Below are 12652 nucleotides of genomic sequence, written 5' to 3'. Positions count from 1 at the left end.
ACTATATATGTGTTATAAAAACTACAATAACACAATCAGTTACCCAGACTTTTTTTGAACTATGCTTATGTGTTTTAGAAAAATTCAATCAATAAGTAAACAAGTGTAAAATATTTTTTGGGAAATAAAGGCTATAAACATTAAAACAAATTGCTTTCTCTTTCCTAGAAAATTCAGTAACCACCTGATTCTAGTCTCCAACTTTATCAATGCTACCGTTGATTCTCTTAATGATTAAGGATGGTGATGAAGAAAAGCAGCCAGCTGATATCTAGAAAGTGATTTTCCAGTCACCGCTTCTCACTCCTGCATTTTCCACATTAGCTAACTCCTTGGGCCCCAGTTGTCTCTCTTCAGCATTCAGTTGCTCTTCTGCTTCAGATTCTGTTTTGTGCATTCCTGGGTTTTGAAAGCTTTGACAGCCATTTCTCCTAGGATCCATTTGATTAGTCCATTTGATTACTCATTAATACCACCACTAACATTGTATAGTGCTGACACCTGGTATTCACTTTAGCATAGGAATAGTTCAACTTATCAAATTATGGCTTATAGGATTGTTTTCTAGAGAGCTAGGTTAATGTAAAATATTCTATTGTTGACTCATATCTTCACCTACATTGGGATTGGTCTTATACTTGTTTTATCATTGTCAGACACATGAACATAATGAAAAATATTTAAATACAAATTTATTTTAGCGTAGCAATAATAGAACATGCATTTTAAAGATAATTCAGTAATGCCATTACTGTGAAATAAATGTCAGATCCCTCCCACTCCCCTCAATTTTATGTCTTCATTCTGCTTGATTTTAGGACGAATAACCTTTACAGAACCAAATATTCAGAACGTGCCAAGAGATTTTGAGATCGAAATGCCAACACTAGTAGGGGAAAGCCCACCTTCCCAAGCCCTAGGCAAAGGTCTACTTCCCACATACAGGTAGACGTTATTTCTCTGTATTTGTGTTAATATACTTTTGTGAGTATGAATGGTTCAAAAACAGCCGTTTGGACAAAATAATGAAATTAGTTATTTTATTGGACAAAATAATGAAATAATGAATTTTTTGTTCTGGGCATACATATTTCTTTTTTTTTTTTTTTTTTTTAAGTTTATTTTTGAGGGAGAGAGAGTGTGCGTGTGCACAGGGAGGGACAGAGAAAGAGGAAGAGAGAGAATCCCAAGCAGGCTCCATGTTGTGTGGAGCCCCAAGTCCGTTGAGAAGCCAGAGACAGAGCCCTTAGTGGGGGCTCAAACTCACAACCCCTGAAATTATGACTTAAGCTGAAATCAAGAGTTGGTGGCTTAATCGACTAAGCCACCCAGGCACCCTTGGGCATATATATTTCTATTCTAGGTGCTATTCGTTTAACATCCTGAGTCTGTCTATAAAGATGCTAGTTGATGGTGAAAGGCTGAAAACCTAGGCCACTAATTAAATCAATCGGCATGACGTGCTTTATTAACTCAGTCGCTAAAGGGAAGAGTTTTTTAATTATGTCAGGAACATCCCCTCCTGCCCTCGCCATATACACCTGATGGAAAGAAAAAGCATAGATGATTACATATGGTGGTCAAAAGGATTTGTTGATTTGAGCTAAATATCAGTAATTGTTTCAGAAGCAGTTTGTGGCAGAAGCTGTTACAGAAATGTCTTACTTCCTGTTTAATTGAATGTTTGCTAAAAAAGAAAATCTAGTAGCTTTGTTAAGCTTTAAAGTGCGTTTCAAATGATAAGATTTTTAAGTTTCTTAGATAGAACTATTGACTTTACTGAAAAATGAGACCTTTTTCATATATTTGAGACTGCTTCATGTCCAGCTGCTGATGTTGTTTTCATGACAGAGGAAGAAAGAAGACAAGTTGCAGCCTGAACTCTGGACACCAGGCACAGATGGAGGAGAGAGCCTCAGACAGAGGAATGCCCTTTTCAGTCAGCATGCGACATGCCTTTGTACCTTTCCCAGGTAAGGTGGCTGATGGTTTTCTGAACTCCTCATTGCTGTGGGAATGGTTTTCAAAGCACTGATAAAGCCTGCATTATGAATAAGACTCAGAAGGATGCATTGGTCGCTTCCCCTTTCCTCTCTTCAGTGTAGCCTGTTTTTCCCCTTTGTGTTGCAAGGTTGTCAGTCATCATTGTCTTCATGATCTGCTCTGTGGGAAACTTCTGTGGTGTAAGCTTATGGGCAGCAGTCTGCTGAAACCATGTTTTCCAAGGTCATTGTAGACCTTTTGGCAAAGTCCAGCAGATACCATTAGTCCTTGTCCTCTTTGACTTCTGTACAGCTTTTGTACTGTTCGATTAACCCTTACTTTCCTCAATTTCTGTCCTCCCTTTATCTCGAAGGGCACATTTTTTTTTTTTTTTTTTTTTTTTTTGTCTTTCTGACTTGCTTTGCTATTCTGTTTCTCCTCCTCTTCTCCACACCGCTGCTTCCTAGTGCAGGGGCTAGTCCCCAAGGCTGTCCTCCCAGTGCCTGACCTCTCCTCAGTACTCTAGTCATATACTTTTCATAAAAGGTTTAACTCTGGCTATAAACTCGAGTCATAAAACATTTGAAAGTCACGATCTAACTCCTAAACATCCCTAATATTTGTATACATATTTGCTCTTTTATCTTTTGCCAGCTGTTGGGTCTGGGTGAGTGCATTCTGAATTTATTTTAATTCTGTCAGAAACTTAATGTTCCAATGGTGAATTCAGGTCTATGATAACATAACCTGCTTGGTAATTTTCAGTTTTGCTTTAAGTATGAACTATCAGCATTATATCATTGTAACCATTTTTAAGTATTTTAAGTTTTGTTTTTTTTTTAAGTATTTAGCTCTGTGACATTAAGTACATTTGCCTTGTTGTATAGCCATTACCACCATCCATCTCCAGAACTTTTTCATCTTCCACAACTGAAACTCTACATCTATTAAAAAATAACTCTTCCCACCCACTCCCCAGCCCCTGGCAGCCACCATTCTACTTTCTGTCTCTGTGAATTTGACTAGTCTAGCTATCTCATCTATGTGAAATTATACAGTATTAGTCTTTTGGTGTCTGGTTATTTCACTTAGCATAATGTCTTTAAGATTCATCCATGTTGTAGTATATGTCAGAATTTCCTTTCTTTTTAAGGCTGAATAATATTTGATTGTATGTATATACTTCATTTTATTTATTTGTTCATCAATTTATTCTTAGCTAAACAATAAAATTGTGTTAACATGACCTTATTTTATACTGCTTTTGTTTACATTTTTTAAGTTTATTGAAATTAAAGATATATCGATTAAATCTGAAAATTTCTATCACATATATTTAGTGTTTAGTCCATTTACATCTAAAGTAATTATTGGTGTGGCACCTGAGTGGCTCAGTCAGTTGAGCGTCTGTCTTGATTTGGGCCCAGGTCATGACCTCAGGGACATGAGATCGAGCCCTATATCTAAGCTAAGCGTCAAGCTGGTGTAAGCTTCTCTCGTTCCTACTCCCTCTTCCCCTCCCCTGCTTGTGCTCACTCACTCTCTCTAACTCTCAAAAAAAAAAAAAAAAATTGGCATATGGTTGGTTTAAGTCTACTCTCTTGTTATTTGTGTTTTATTTATCTGTTTTTTATTCTTTTTTAAAGATTTAAGTGACTACTTTTTATTCTTTTTATTTTCTCTACTGTCTTATTAACTATCCTATATATTCTAGAGTTTACAATATGCATCCCATCACAAACTATCTTCAAATAACCTTATACTACTTCACCTGTAATATAAGGAATTTTTTCCATTTCCCCTCTTTTATAATAGGTTTTATTTCTATGACATATAAATTCTACTATATAGCTGTTATTCTTGCTTGAAACAGTCTATAATCTTTCAAAGAAATCAAATAAAAAAGCATCTCTCTTATCTGTCCATTTTTACCATTTCTTGCACTTTTCATTTCTTGGAGTAATTCAAGGAATCTTAAAGTACTTCCTCCAGAATACTTCCTTTAAGGTTTCTTGTAGTGCAGATCTACTGACAACGACTTATCTCAGCATTCCCATGTCTCTAGGTGTCTTTATTTTATCCTCACTTTTGAAAGATAATTTATTTTATTTATTTTTTTAATTTTATTTGAGAGAGAGAGAGAGAAAGTGAGTCAGGGATAGGGGCAGAGGAAGAGAGAGAGATAATCTTAAGCAGACTCCACACTCATCACGTAGCCTGATGCAGGGTTCAATCCCACGACTCTGGGAACATGACCTGAACCAAAATCAAGAGTCCAATGCTCAGTCAACTGAGCCACCCAGGTGCCCGAATGATAATTTTATTCAACATAGATTTATTGGTTTACAGTCCTTCTCTTTCATCACTTTATATATTTCCACTAGTTTCTGGTTGCATTATTTCTGATGAGAAGTACTCCACCATTTTTCTTGCTCTTTTTCTAAGCATAATAAAACTTTTCCTTGGATGCTTTTTCAATTTTATTTGTTATTCAATTTTAGCAATTTGATTTGGGCGCAAGTCTCTGGGTAGTTTTTCATGCTTTGCTTGTAAGACTTTTGAATTTGCTGAATTTCCTCAGTTGGCATCATTTTGCTTTTTTTTAATCTATGTGCTTATATTTTTCAGTAAATTTGGAACATTTTCAACCATTATTTCTTGTAATGTTTTTTGTTCATATCTCTCTCTCCTTCCTTTCTATTACTCCAAATATACATATGTAATACCACTTGGTATTGCCCCACAATTCCCTGAAGCTTTCTTCTTTTTTATTTCCCTTTTTTTTTTTCCTCCCAATCCTGTGCTACAATGCATATTTTCTATTGGCTGTTTTAATGTTCATGGATCTTCTCTTCTACAGTGTCTAATTACTGTCACATCCTTCTGGTGGGTTTTACATTTCAGATATTTTTAGCTTTAGAATTTTTATTTGATTTCTTTGTCTAGTTTTTATTACCTTATTGCATTTCATTATTTGTTACATCATTATGTTCATGTGTCTTTAAATTCCTGAACATTATCTATGGTAGCTATTTAAAATTCCATCATCTCTGTAATTTCTGGGTCATTTTGCTATTGATTAAAGACTCTCCTGGTCAGTTACATTTTTCTGGATCTTCATATGTCTGGTATTTTATTATTATTATTATTATATATTGGACATTACGGTTGCTACATTATTGACTCTTGGGATTTTGTAGTCTTCATTAATAACATTTTCTCTGGCAGACACTTAATTTACTTTCACATTCAGCTTGATCATTTTGAGATGTTTTTTAAGCTTTGTTAGCAAATGTTTAGAGTGGCCTTTACCCCAGGGCTAGATTAGTCCTGATTGTAAGGTGCTGCCTTGCTAGGGTCTGTACTTGGTGCTCAAGGGGTTAACAAGGTCTGTCCACTCAGACTGATCACAGCTTGAACATCTCTCAACATTCAAGAGGATGTTGTTCAAGTAGTTGTTCAGCTGACAGCTATGTGATGGTGGTTGTTTCTTTAGTAATAGTTACTCCTTTAGTATTGGTTCTTTGCCTGGTTTCCTGAACTATCTCCCTTCTTTAGTATTTGGTTAAAAGTCCAAAGGGATTACTATGCATATTTGTGGTGCTCCTCTTATGTACAACTCCTTTCTCCAAATTTCCACAAATTCTAGCTCCCTCAGTAGGCACAAACTCTAGTCTCTGCTTCCTCATCTCAGAGAGATCATAGTGCTTTGTTTCATCTTTCCTTCCCTGCAATGCATTCTGGTAAATTCCTCTTTTCAGAACCCTAAGACACTTGCATGACTCACCTCATCTTTTCCCTCCTCCCTACTTCTTAAGGATTGTAGTCCTGTACTATGTCCAACATCTGAAAACACTTATTTCATATATTTTGTGAGTTTATCTTATTTATGGCAGGAAGGCTATAAAAGTTGTGGTCATTTGTTTTAAATTATTACTTATATACTTTTGAATTGTTTATTTATTTACCATAGTTCAGAAATAAAAATGTATAAAATCAAAATATATTGAGAAGTTTTATTTCCTTCCCTGTCCTAGTTGTCCTATTGTCTGCAGCTCTTCTAGATAACCTCATTCATATATGTTTCTCACATGTCCTCATTGTATTTTCTATGCAGATGTAAGCAAATGTGAATATATAATTCCTTCCCCTATTCTTACACAAAAACAAGGATTCCATATACACTGTTGTATGCCTTTCTTCACTTAATGTTTTTATACTGAAGAATTGTGATGATCAGTAAATAATTTTGAACATAAATCAGTTTAATCTCTGTGCAGGTAATCTGTGTAGCAGCAAACTGTGGGTTTGTTTGCTGAATCATAGAGTAAATCTGTTTAATTGGTAGGTATTGTTGAATTGCAATCTAATGGGGGAGAATAGCCATTTAGTTCCCAGTAACGATATCTGAGTGTTCCTTTCTTAGCCTTGCCACAGAACGTACTGTCCGACTTCTGGATTTTTGCAATTTAAGTAGAGAAAAATTATTCCTTGCTATAGTTTTAAATTGCATTTCTTTTATTGTGAATGAAGTCAAGCATTCTTTAGTATGTTTAAGGTTCTTCTGATTATTTCTGTGAACTGCTTGTTTATATTTTATCTTGTTCTTGATTTGTAGCATGTCTTTTTTATAATATGACAATGAATCTTTTGTGATATCAGTTGTAAATATTTTTCCTACTTTTTTTTACCATGATTTTTAAAAAAAGTTTATTTTTGAGAGAGAGAGCATAAGCAGGGCAGGGATAGAGAGAAAAGGGACAGAAGATCTGAAACCTGATGAGGGGCTCAAACTCATGAACCATGGTATCATGACCTGAGCCAAAGCCAGACGCTTAACTGACTGAGCCACCCAGGTGCCACTTTACCACTATTTTTTAAATTTTGTTTTTGCCATGTGTGTCTAATCCAGTTATTTCTATTTCATAGGTAAACTTTCTGAATCCTCCAAGTCATAGAGGATTGTTTCCATTGAATGTTTCTCTCCAGCCCACTTAAAATGTGCACATATTACAAATCAGTTTCTTCATTCATTCATTCATTCATTCAACAACCATTTAAAGGATGTTCTTTTTTTTTTTTAATTTTGAAATGAGAATTAAAAAAATTTATTGAAGCAAATATTTGATCTTTTGTTTTGTTGTAAAACTTAAGATATGTCAGTTTTTGCAAGCAATCTAAAAGAATAGAAAATATATTTTTCCCCTCATTTAAAGGATTTTCTATAGAATGAAAAGGAAAAATAAGTATCCCATCTCTAATGGCTCTGTGCTACGTGGGAGAGGCATGGAAGAACCATTTTAGATTGTGTATCAGGTGCTGTGGAAACACTGAAGAAAGCACTACTATAGTGGTTAAGTGGCAGAGGTCAGGGGTGGCTTTACACATAATACATATACTTGAAAGCCAAACAGAAAAATTATGATCTAAGTCACAGAACTGAATTGCATCATGTTAAAAGCAAGATTTTAACCTTTGGACACATATCTTATGGTTCTAGGTTAGAACTAAATTTCTGTCTTCCCGCTCAATTCTATAAAACCTGGATTTATCTTTGTACCAGCTTTTCTAAAATCATTTCTGTTTCAGGTGGCTTAATATTAGCTGCTGACTACTCTCAACTTGAACTGAGGATCTTGGCTCATTTATCTCATGATCGGCGTCTCATTCAAGTGTTAAACACTGGAACTGATGTTTTCAGGAGTATTGCCGCTGAGTGGAAGATGATTGAGCCAGAGTCTGTTGGGGATGATCTGAGGCAACAAGCAAAGCAGGTGATCTTAGTGAGCATGTTGAACATAAATGGGAATTTTAATGATTAAAAAAATTTAAAAATTGCCTTGATCATTTGCAGTGGAGGAATGATTTCTCCATCTTTGGATCTTTGAAATCACATTCACCTGAGCCTATCTCATGGTATTCATTATACTTTCCTCAATAGAGTCAGTAAAAAGAATCAGGTAGATTTAGTCTGAGGCAACTTAGTGTGAGGAAAGCCATCTGCATTAGTGGTAGATATTGTGGTGGTGGTGGTAGTTGTTATTTATGTATATCTGTGTTTGGGGGGGGTTTCTTTTAGAGAGAGAGAGGAATCGTGAGTGGGAGAGCAGGGTAGGGGGCAGGGAGAGAAAGAGAATCTTTTATTTTTTTTTAATGTTTATTTCTTTTTGAGAGCAGAGAGAGAGAGAGACAGAGCATGAGCAGAGGAGGGGCAGAGAGAGAGGGAGACACAGAATCCAAAGCAGGCTCCAGGCTCTGTTAGCACAGAGCCTGATGCGGGGCTCAAACTCATGAACTGTAAGATCACGACCTGAGCCGAAGTCGGACGCTCAACCAACTGAGCCACCCAGGTGCCCCTGAGAAAGAGAAGCTTAAGCAGACTCTGCACTTAGCCCAGAGCATGATGTGGGCTCACTCCCACGACCTTGGGATCATGACTAGAGCCAAAATCAAGAGATGCTTAACCAACTGAACCACCCAGGTGTCCCTGTGTGTGTGTTTTAAAAATTTCTTTCTAGTCTATAAGCATTCATATTTTCATCTTTATTTTCACAGGTGCTTTCTAAATGTTTACTGAAAAATAAAAATTGACTGAGCTGTAGATTATAATTAATAACTGATAGCTTTTTGAGGCCTTTGGTTAGCTAATCCACATGTGAAATTTTACACTGCCCTTGGACTTTTCAAGTGGGTCCGTATTAGTTCCTGGCCTGGATTAACATTGATTTTTTTTTTTTTTTTTTTTTTTTTTTTTTTTTTTTACCTCATGGCCTGTGGGAAATCTGATGCCATTTTTGAGAGAATAGGATTGCTGGCTGAGGCAAACGAACATTACTCCCACCTTTAAGATCCTATGTGTTAGTTTTACATTTATACTTCTAGTTACTCGCAACTATAATTCTTGACTCACTCATTAGACATGAAACACTTCCTCTCAACATTGCCTATTTAGCACCAGCACTTGTTTCTTCCACTTAAAAAAAATTTTTTTTAATGTTTATTATTTGTTTTTGAGAGAGAGAGAGAGTGCAAGCAGGGGAGGGACAGAGAGAGAGGGAGACACAGAATCTGAAGCAGGCTCTGGGCTGAGCTGTCAGCACAGAGGCTGATATGGGCTCAAACTCACGAACTGTGAGATCATGACCTGAGCTGAAGTCAGATGCTTAACTGACTAAGCTACCCAGGTGCCCCTCTTCCACTGTTTAGAAAGCCAGCTTTGCCCTTTCTATTTAAGAATCTCTTCTGGGGTTCTGCATTCAGCAAGAATCAAACCCTAAGTAAAATAGGTAATGTTCCAGTATTTAATATTAATAAACCCATAAAATAGGTATTATTATTATTCCCATTTTATATAGGAGTAAACAAAGGCACCAAAAGTTAGTAATTTGCTTAAAGTCATACAGCTGTAAGTGGTGGAGCCAAGATAAGTTCAGAATGCCAGAACTTAGACATTGTGTCTCCATATAAACACTCATGCACTGATGATATCTGCCTCTATTTAATAAGTTCTTACATGACTTAATGGTGTTTATGCTATGTCAATTTTTCTTCCTAAGTCACCATGCACTGAACTCCTTGGCTCTGGCTGAGATCTCAGAAAGTGCTGTGTACTTTCTGAGTTTAAAAAAAAAAAAAAAAAAGGTAGGAGTCACAATAAAATAAAATGTAAAAACACCAAAAAGGGAAAGAAAAAAGAAGGTAAAAAAAAAACCTCTCTCAATGTATTTAAAAAGATAGGAGGATGCCTGAGTGACTCAGTCAGTTAAGTGTCCAACTCTTTGATTTCGGCTCAGGTCATGATCTTATAGTTCGTGAGTTTGAGCCCTGCATCAGGGCTCTGCACTGACAGTGCAAGCCTGCTTGGGATTCTCTTGCTCTCCCTCTCTCTCTGCCCCTCCCCTGTTCTCTTTCTCTCTCTCTCTCTTTCAGTAAATAAATAAACATTACAGGGCACCTAGGTGGCTCAGTCAGTTAAACGTCTGACTTCGGCTCAGGTCACGATCTCATGGTTCACGAGTTCAAGCCCTGCATTGGGCTCTGTGCTGATAGCTCATAGCCTGTAGCCCACTTTGGATTCTGTGTCTCCCTCTCTCTTTGCGTCTTGCCTGCTTGCTCTCTCTTTCTCTCAAAAATAAATAAACATTTAAAAAATGTAAAAAACAAAAACTTCTAGCCATCCTATCACATTAAAAGTATTTTGGAATTCTGATAATCATTTTTTACAAGTTATCTTCTGAATTGTATTTAATGACATTTATATGAGCTTGCTTTATATCAGGAATTTTCCTAAACACTTATAAATAATAACTCCATAATCTTCACAATTCATGATACAGGTATTACTATCTTCATTTTATGGATGAATAAATCAAGTTACAAGACTTTAGGTAGCTTGTGTAAATGCTGGAATTGGGATTTGAACCCAGGCAATATTCATTATTAAATTATAGTGTCCTTACTGACCTATTTAGACCACCTCCTTCCATTACTCCCAAAATTTCCTCAGGAATTCATTTAACCCAAAAGAATTCTGCAATTGTGGGATTTCAGGTGGTGGTGAAGCGGAAAGCATATTCATTTCCAGTGAAGTCTTCCCTATTTTCCAACCATGAAGCCATCACTTCCTACTCTATTAGTCCTATGTAAGGGCCAGGAGACGAATGTTTGTAATGCTTCTCTTTCTTGACTCCTGGACACTTCTTTAAGCAGAAGTTAATATGGTATTATGGGAGCAGAAAGCCGCTCTGAAGACTACTGGTTAAATGACAGGAATAAATCTTCCCTTTTAAATCACTAGTATTATTTTCTTAAAACACACACATATTCACATTTATTCATATTTCCCCCTTCCTCCCTACCCGAAAGTATTCCTAAAAGGCAGAAAAGAGAAAAGATGTTCACTGGATGTCAGGTTCTATGAATTTAACCTACCAAAAACAGATCTAATCATTTTTGACTCACTATGAAATAAAAAGTGGACCAAATTTCAAGCCTCATGAACTTTTTATATTTGCATGTTATGTAGTTATCACCTTTAATTTACTCACTGAGTGTAATGACTTCTTTTCAGATTTGCTATGGAATCATTTATGGAATGGGAGCTAAATCTTTGGGAGAGCAGATGGGCATTAAAGAAAATGATGCTGCCTGCTACATTGATTCATTCAAATCCAGATATACAGGTAGATAAACCTGGAGTGCCAATTATCTTCTAGATGCTATCCTTCAACTATCTTGCCATATTAATTGAAAAAAATTAGTGTTAGAAAATTTTCTGTTAACGTTTCTATTACTCAAAAGTTTTTGTTAGGTATTGTTAATTAAATAACATTAACCTTATCATTACTAAGATGGGCTTTTTTTTTTTTTTTTAATAAAAGTAGGATCAGAAATGGAATAACAAAATCCAGTTGATGTATATGCTACTATGTCATTGTGAATATCTCATAAAGCCCTGGAATTGTCCTGTGCTGTAGGTTTAGATAGCTTTAATTCAAAACAGTAAACCATTGATTAAATGTACCAGACACTATGAAAGAACAATTACTGTTATAGAGCAGTTTGAGTATTACCATTTTAAATTATCTTTTCTTTTGGCATTTATTGGGGTACAATTTACATACAGTAAAATTCATTCCTTTTAGATGTGTATTTGTATGAATTCTGACAAATGCACAGAGTTATATAATCTGCATCACAACCAAGATATGGAACCATTAGCCTTTCACCCCAGAAAGCTATTTCATAGTCCTTTATAGTCAACCTTGTCCTCAATCCCCAAAAAGAATTTATTCACATATGACATGATCTTGTACATAGAAAATCATATGAATTCTACAAAAACAACTACTAGAACAAATAACTAAATTTAGAAAGTTCCCATCATACAAGGTCAATTTGTAAAATTCAGTTGTATCTTTGTTTATGAGCAATAATTAGTGAATGAAGTAAAAATAAAACCATTTCAATCACATCAAAATACATGAAATAGTTGGGATAAATCTAACAGTATGTGCAAGACTTTATTGAAAACTCTGAAACAATCCTGAGAGAAATTTAAGAATACTTAGATAAATGTGAGGGTTACCATGTTAATTTATTAGAAGGTACAATATTGTTGTGATGACAGTTCTCTATAAATTGTTCTATGGATTCAATTTAGTTCCAATCAAAATTCCATTAGACTTTTGTGTAGAATTTGACAAGCTTATTCTAAATTTATCTGGAAATTCAAAGGGCCTGGAATAATGAGAAAAATTTTGGGAGGAAAATATAATGTTGAATACTAACACCCCCTGAGTTCAAAATTTATGATAAAACTACAATAATCAATATAGGCATAAGTGTATATATATATATATGGTGGTTTGATTTTCAGTTAGGTTGCCATGGTAATTCAATGTAGGAAAGATGATCTTGTCAACAATTGGTTCTAGAACAACTGAATACTAATATGGAAAAAAAGTGACTTCAACTTTTATCCCATACTTTATTCAAAAATTACCTTGATATGGAGCATAGACTTAAAAGTAAAATTTAAAACTACAAATCTTCAGAAGGAAAAAATAGGGGGAAAATTCTTTGTGACATTGAAGTAGGCAAAGATTTCTTAGGTGATAATTACACTGAATTAACCATAAAAGATAAACATTGATAGACGATACCATTA

General features: G+C 35.3%; 1 protein-coding gene across 1 annotated transcript in view; it reads left to right on the top strand.

Annotated features, from left to right (window-relative positions):
- POLQ (DNA polymerase theta) overlaps positions 1-12652 on the top strand; it is a 116026-nt gene that overhangs the window by 84626 nt on the left and 18748 nt on the right. Inside the window, exons 23-26 of the mRNA XM_049628253.1 lie at positions 819-945; positions 1852-1973; positions 7573-7757; positions 11054-11165. Of these exons, the coding sequence (XP_049484210.1) occupies positions 819-945; positions 1852-1973; positions 7573-7757; positions 11054-11165 (546 nt within the window). The remainder of the gene's footprint in view (positions 1-818; positions 946-1851; positions 1974-7572; positions 7758-11053; positions 11166-12652) is intronic.

Source organism: Panthera uncia, chromosome C2 (assembly GCF_023721935.1).
Source record: "Panthera uncia isolate 11264 chromosome C2, Puncia_PCG_1.0, whole genome shotgun sequence".
NCBI classification, from domain to species: Eukaryota; Metazoa; Chordata; class Mammalia; order Carnivora; family Felidae; genus Panthera; species Panthera uncia.
Note: the sequence above shows the minus strand (reverse complement) of the source record. Positions and strands in the feature narration are given on the sequence as shown.